This window comes from Astyanax mexicanus, chromosome 14 (assembly GCF_023375975.1).
Source record: "Astyanax mexicanus isolate ESR-SI-001 chromosome 14, AstMex3_surface, whole genome shotgun sequence".
In the NCBI taxonomy this organism is placed as follows: Eukaryota; Metazoa; Chordata; class Actinopteri; order Characiformes; family Acestrorhamphidae; genus Astyanax; species Astyanax mexicanus.
In genome coordinates this window covers 32,657,510-32,665,348 of record NC_064421.1, presented here as the reverse complement: position 1 = coordinate 32,665,348, position 7,839 = coordinate 32,657,510, and the positions used below count along the sequence as shown (strand labels likewise).

At 37.3% G+C, this 7,839-nt stretch overlaps 1 protein-coding gene across 2 annotated transcripts in view; it reads left to right on the top strand.

The window, feature by feature from the left end:
- Positions 1-7,839, top strand: part of si:ch211-15d5.11 (oxidation resistance protein 1) — a 30,668-nt gene continuing 22,829 nt past the window's right edge. For both annotated transcript variants that reach the window (XM_007244588.4, XM_007244587.4), the window contains exons 1-3: positions 1-126; positions 2,678-2,884; positions 6,435-6,604. In XM_007244588.4, the coding sequence (XP_007244650.3) occupies positions 2,823-2,884; positions 6,435-6,604 (232 nt within the window). In that variant the 5' untranslated portion in view covers positions 1-126; positions 2,678-2,822. The remainder of the gene's footprint in view (positions 127-2,677; positions 2,885-6,434; positions 6,605-7,839) is intronic.

The following is a 7,839-nucleotide window of genomic DNA, read 5'->3' as shown; positions in this document are numbered from 1 at the left end:
CGCGTGTGCGCGTGCGTTCATCCAATCCAAACAAACACTCCTATACATATACACACACTTATACACACTCGTACACACACGCAGTCTGCAGCATCTAGGCGGGCAGTGGGCTGCAGTAATGGGAAGGTTAGTGTTCTGTATGTGTGTTTGTGAGTGATGTGTTATATAACAGCTGCAGGCTGAGCTCCTCTTATTTTATTTATTATATATAATAATATTACATTAATATAGCGGGTTGTCGTGCTGTGGTAGCGCTGCTTTATGCTGTCAGTTCGCTGTTTCTCTGATTCTGTGTGTTAATAGAGCAGTAAGGCGGTGTTTCTCTGCTGTGTGTTTGGTGGTTCTGGTTCTGGTGTTCAGCAGTAGAAAGATGATGATGGTGGTGTTTGGGGCTGAGGGGGCGGTGGAGGTATTGGGCTAGTCCGCGGGTCGAGTCTGGCCCAGCGGATTTAGAGGCGCTGTTGGGGAACCAATCACTCTAAACCCCCCTGTTTCTCTGAACTCATTCATGAATTAAGTCTGTTTTACCTAAAACAGCATATTTCCAAACGTTTCTGGCATATTTTGAGTTAGCTGAGCATTTGTGGGCACATAAACATCTAAACAGAGATATTTAAGTTGAATCAGCTTAGTTTGACGTTGCCATTGGCATCTTCTTTTCCATTGGCTTCTGGCACAATCTATTTGCATACTGGGTGTGTCCCCAATTTTTGATACTCACCATCAGTGTGCGGTCACTCCCCCTGGGCTACCTCAGGTAAACTTGTAGCTCATATGCACTGTCTGGTCAGAAAAAAAAAAACCACACACACACACACACCCACACCCACACCCACACCCACACCCACACCAACACGTAATTCACCAATATTCTGGGTTTGCTGCAGTTGGTCAGGTCTAGGTTCAGCAACAGTATGTGCTCAAAGAATGAGGTCTGCTGACTACCTGAATATACTGAATATAGACCAGCAGGGTTGCCAGGTCTAACAAAAATACCCAACCCCATGTCAGTCTAGTACCTGTTCTGCAGAAGCATAATCTAGCCCAAAATATATGTCTGTCACACGTTTGAAGCAAATGCCATAACAACTGAGTGTACGACCTAGTATTTTCTTTATAGTTTATATGGCTATATATGTTACTATTAAATGTTCTTGATATATATACAGCTCTGGAAACAAATAAGAGTTTATTTCAGTTTATGAATCAGTACCTCTGATTTTGCTATATGTTTGAATAAAATTAACATTATTTTTTAATCTATAAAAAAACAAAAGAGGTTTTCAATTTGGTAAAATCAAAGAAACTCATCGTTTTTAAGCGGTCTCTTATTTTTTCACAGAGCTATATACATTGCTATTTAAGTAGCCCAAAACAAACACACCAATTTGGTGAGAAAAACGCAAACCTGGCAACTCCGATGACCAATTTATTCCGTTAATGGATTTTTTTCTTCCCTGATGGCACTGGAATATTCCAAGATAACAATGTCAGGATTCATGGGGCTGGAATTGTGAAAGAGTGATTCAGGGAGCATGAGATCATCATTTTCACACATGGATTGTTCACCACAAGACCTTAACCTCATTAAGTCCAGACCTTAACCTTACTGAGAATCTTTGGGATGTGCTGGAGAAGGCTGTGCACAGCGGTCAGACTCCACCATCATCAATGCTGCAAGATCTTGGTGAAAAATTTGTGCAACACTGCATTGAAATAAAGTGGATTAGTAAAGTGGGTTAGAAACAAGACACAAGGTGACAACATTAATGGTTAGGGCAGGGATAGGGCGGAGACAGGGACCAAAACACAACAGTAGCACATGGCTGGGAAAAATTATATTACATGAACTTTACTCAGTGGATGTCCCCTATGAATTATTCTGTATCCAGTCTGTATGAGCATAGTACCTCATTTATTACTCTGTCCATTATAAATCATTCATTATCCTGTTTGTATTAATAAGTAACTGCTGTATTAGCTATACATTACTCAGCTGCAGACTATGAATTAGTCAGTATCCAGTATGTATACTGTAATACATTACTCAGTTGTCCCCCCATGAATTATTCAGTGTCCTGTTTGTATTAGTTAGTAACTGCTGTATTGTCTATCACTTATTTGTCCACTATGAATTATTCAGTATCCTGTGTGTATTAGCTGTTAAACGCTATGCACTACTCAGCTGTCAATTATAAATTATTCAGTATCCTGTATGTGTTTGTTGGTAAATGCTATTCATAACTCAGTTGTTATTCACTATGAACTATTCAACTGCCAGTATGTTTTATCTAGTCACAACTCTTCATTACTCAGTTATCCACTATGAATTACTTTGTTTATAGTATGTGTTGGTTTGTAACTGCTGTTTTTTACTTTTACAGTTGTTATCCACTATGGATTATTCAGCGTCCAGACTGTATTAGCTAGTAAGCGCTATTCATTGCTGAATTGTCCACTATTTAGTTACCTGTAGGTGTTAGCTAGTAACTGTTTTGCATTACTCAGTTGTCCATTATGAATTATTCAGTATTCAGTCTGTATTAGATAGCAACAGCAGTTCATTTCTCAGCTGTTCACTATAAATTGTTGAGTATACTGTTTGTATTAGTTTATTAGGATTGTGTTTGTGTGTGTGAAATTGATATGCTCAAACCTCTGCTCCATTCCTCTGCAGGTGTCTCTGTAGAATGAAGATGACACAGGAGAAGCCGAGGAAGATGCGTTCGGCTCGGCGAGCGGGAGGGCAAGGCTACGTCATTCGTTTGGTCCATTAAAGCCCTCCAGGGACTGGCCTGCTTCTAGACCCGGAACCAAGAGCAATGGACTGCAGACGGCAGAGGGACAAGACCAGAGCCGGCTACTTCGGCAGTGTGAAGAACAGGCCAGTCCTTTATCTCCTCAATACATGCTGGTTCATGTTACACACACTAACCCATCAGTTCAGCTGCTGATCGCCTGATAAAGATGTTGCATTGTGGGTGGGCAGATGGCGACTACACTGTAAAAATAAAAAAAGTTAAGAAAACTTGAAATATTAAGGCAACTGCACTACATTTTTGAGTTTTGAGACCAACTCAGTCTTTTAAGTTTTGAAAAAAAAAAAGAAAAACATGCAGTTGTGCCAACCAGAAATCTTTAGCCCAGATCATATGTATTAACACTTTAAATATTACATCTCACCAACTTAAAAATGTAATTTTTTTAAAGTCTTTTGTTGGACTGATTTAAATTCTACAAAATGTGTATTGCAAGTTTTGCTGACCATCCTTTAGGACCAACTATATAAACAAGTTGCACCAATAAAATGTTTTACATGAATCAAAATAATTTAGTAGGTGCAATGCTATAGATTTTGTTAATTTAACATAGCAACTGGGTAATTGGAATCACATATACACCTTATTGTCAGTTATGTAAAAATATTGAAATTAATGCAAATGTAACCAAACTGACTTGGCAACACAGAATATAGTAACCTGCTCTTACAGCTTCAACACTGAGGCCAGGCAGTTAACAAATATGCAAATTCCAAGAGAAGGCAGCTTGTGGAGAATGCTTACACATTGATGGTGAGTGAGAGGTGGAAGGACACGCCCAATATGTGCATGGCCTTGACTAGGTTTAACTACAATAAGTAGATAGATAGACAGACAGACAGACAGACAGACAGACAGACAGACAGATACTTTATTGATCCCCGAGGGGAAATTCTAGACATCCAGCAGCAGGTATAATACACAAAGTTACAAATTGAATACACAAAGTTACAAAATAAAATATATAAAATATAAAGATAAAGATACATATAAATACAATCAAATAAAAAATAATTTGATTATCACCCCAACTTACTTAATAAAGTAAGTTGGGATGATTAGTTTGCTATATTTTAGGGTGCAATTCAATATTTCTCATTTAGCTTACTTACAAATCATAAAGCAGAACAATTTAAAGTTTAGTTTTTTACAGTGTACTTTGTCTATTGCATGCTTTGTGTTTGTGCATGGCAGGTTGCTTAAGACACGGTGAGGACAGGTAGGCTAACAGGTGTTCTTAGGGTGTTTGAGGAAAATATTGATATGGTTTGCAATACTGTATCAATTCTCAAAAAAACACTATTCCTATATATTAATAATTTACATGTAAATATTGGTGTCAGACTGTCGTTAATTTTGTGTTGTGTTTAAACCCTGACCACTAGATATCAGTTTTGTACTTTTTCTTTAGATCCCACTTTTAAGATAAAAAAAAGGTAAAATGTTTTACTCAGATTTTATCCATTTGTTCGTGTGTTCGTCTATGGTGCAGGGTACACAGCTACGGTGAAAGGTATGCGGCTACGGTGTAGTGTTTTTTTGCCTATTCTCTGCTACTGTGTAGGATACGCGTCTGCAACGTACGGTACTTGTCTTTGGTGTAGGGTATGCATGTACAGAGGAGGGTGACCTCCTATGGTTTGCTTTGACTCAGTTAAATTGTAAATATATAAAAGTGTAAGTTCATTCAACTTGACTCAGTCAAGTTATCATTTTGCTTTGACTCAGTTAAATTGTAAGTATAAACAATTTTAAGTTTATTCAACTTAACTCAGTCAAAGCCAGATGATAACTGGAAATTTGTTCACACAATAGTTTCATTAACTCAACAGTTTATTTCAAGTACTGTTGGCTTAAGAAGTTAAGTTTAGTTAAATGTAATTTATATATATTCTCAAGATAGTTAGCATATTTTTTTAAGAACTGTAAATACTGACAGCATAACTCTGTAGCTCTAAGCCAACACGGTGACAACCAAGAACACAGGATTAAGGTGACTTGCTCTTACAGCCTACAACACTGGGACCTGGCAGTCAACACATTTATTACACGTACGTCTAGGATAAAATAGCTTTGGGCAACAGAAAACACAAATATGCTAAGTAAGGGAGAGGGCACACCCAATATGCAAATATCTGGAACCAGGAGCCTGTGGGAAATTAACCAACACTGTAGAAAGAGCATTGACGTGTAGTATACTAAAAGTTGGTTGAAATCACGTTTTTTTTTTTTTTGGCTTAATAAGTATTTTTAACTTGAAAATATTAGTTCTCTTGACTGGAATACAAAATCATTTAAGTGATTGAAGGGTATGCATCTGCAAGAAAGGGTACTTAATTATGGTGTAGGATATGTACTATACAGGGTAGAGTACACGTCTTTGGTGTAGGGAATGCGTTTACGCTGTAGGGAACACTACGGTTTAGGGTACGCTTCAGTGCCTTAAATTCAGGAATCCCCCAGCAGCTTAGAGAGCAACAAAGATGGCATAATTTAACAGCACTGACTAAACTAATCTGGGCTAAACTTCGTAAAAGCCTCTTAGCACAGTTAAGGCGACCTTAAAGGACCCGTATCCTACAGTTTTCTAGGACTTTGTTTTCATGCCTTTACAACATTTATGGGGTGTTATGTTCTAAAAATGGTCATAATTAATTTTTAACGAGACCATTTTTTCTTTTTTCTTTTTTTACAAAATAAAACAGGATGTTTTGGTCACTGCACATGTAATCCTTAGAGCTGAAACTCTACTGAGAACTGCAGCATGCAGGACAGGGCTAAAATGCAGTAGGCTGAATAGGCAGAGATATTTAAATGAGTCGCCATCCTGAGTTGATAGTTTAATATTCATACTCTAAAGTTTCAGTATACTATAATTATACACAGTATAATTATCAATCCAAATTTTTGTTGTTTCACAAAAACCCCAACACATTTGCATACAGTACCAGTCAAAAGTTTTGACGCACCTTAAATGCAGTGGTTTCAGATTATTTAAATTAATATAAAAATCATCCAATCTGTGAAGAAAAACATAGAATTATTTAGTAAACAAAAAAGTGCTAAACAAACCAGAATATGTTTTAGATTATTAGATATATTTAAGATTCTTCAAAGTAACACCTCTTTAATGCTTACTTAGATGACAGCTTTGCACATCTTTTTCTCTGTCAGCTTTATGAGGTAGAATAACCTGGCTTTCTGGTAACAGCTGTGCCTTGTCCAGAGTTATCTAAATGCTAAATGCACCCAAATGAGTATTTTGTTTTTCTTTTATATATTTAAGTTACTACCAGATTCCTTATGTGTTCCTTCGTAGTCTGTAGGACTTAATAAATTAACAATGTTGGTAAAAACAATAATTTTCCAAACCTTTCGTACCTGTTGAGCCTAAAATCAGCTTATCCCCGCTGGCAGTCAATCAGAAGATTTCTTATTTATTTAAAAACACACTTCACACATAATATTAGTTTATGTTACAGTGAGATTGTAGTACTTAATTGATGTGTTCATTTAGCCTAACAGACCCGTCAATAATGGTGAACAGTACCTGATAAAGCATTTGTTAGACTCTTTTGTCTTATACTCTGACCACTCTCCTGTACTGACCCACAGACTGGGCACTAAGCTGCCACCAGGAGTCACCCAGCCTCCGGGTTTCGTCACAGGGCCATGGGAACCCACCTCCCACCCAAACGGAGCTCGGAGCGTTCTGACCACTGCAGAGGGCAGCGCTGGGCGGCATCACATCCGCAACCCCAAACTGAGGCAGTACTACCTTAAAGGTGAGAGATTTCAGAGATTCGTGCAGAGATTTAACCCAATGATACCATGTAGTAAACATTTATAAGAGACAGATCTGACTAGGTCTGGGTAGGACTTTGAATCGAATACCGATACCCAAACAATACTTTTTTCGATCCCTCTTTTTAAATTGTAAACAAAAAATACAAACTTTGATAATTATTCTCACAAAAGTATTTATTCAACTGCTGACTTGTAAAGGTAGGACTGGAAATTACTGAACATAGACCATATGAGAGAGAGGTTAGAAAATGGTAAAAATGAAAGATAAATGTTTGCAATGTTCCCTTTGCAATGCAGTGGAATGGTAAAAGTAATGGTTAAAGGAAATGAAGCTCTGCAGAATGTAAATGCTGATTTCAGTAAGAGGTCAGTCTCATGACTTTGTGGTGAAAATGCAGTGTGTAATCATTTATGAGAAGCCACTGGCTCTGCATAGGTAATGCTGTTAAAGTGAATGAGCGTGTGTGTGTGAGATAGAAAGAGAGAAAGAGAGGGCCTGTGTGTAATCAACTCACTGTATGCTGCAAGTAAATCAATAAAAATGGCTTTAATGGAATTCAGTGTAAAAAGAAAGCATAGTCAACTTATGTTTCCATTTTATTAGTCTATTCTGATACAGGAGAGGGAGGTGGTGGATCCAAGTGCAGAGCAAAATGAAAGGTTTTATTTTACTTATATATGTTTACTCAGGTATATTTATAATTATTTGATTATATATATATATATATGTATATATATATATATATATATATATATATATATATATATATATATATATATGCCTCAATATTACTTATATTGTTATTTATTTTAATAGTTACTAAGAACAAAATACAAGTTGTGCTTGTTGAATTTTGTGGTACTGATTCTCCACAGAGGAGACTAGAAATCAGTGTCACGTCCTTGCCCTGTTTCCTGTCTGTTGTCATTTTTCTGTGTTTATTTACCTTTTCTGTGCCTGTCGTCTGCTTGTGCCTGTGAGTGTCTCCCACGTGACCCTGGTTCCTTAGTGTTTCTTTGCCCTCACCTGTGTTCAGTTTGTAACTCCGCCCCTTAGTTCCAGGTGTTTCCTGTTTCCCGTGTGTATGCTCCTCTATTTATAGTCCGTGTTCCCTTTCTCCCGTGTCAATCCTTGTACGTTTTTTTACGTCTGTTAGTGGTCCTCGAGTTTCCTGTTTATGCCCAGTTCTGTTTTCTTGTTTAAGTTTTGTTT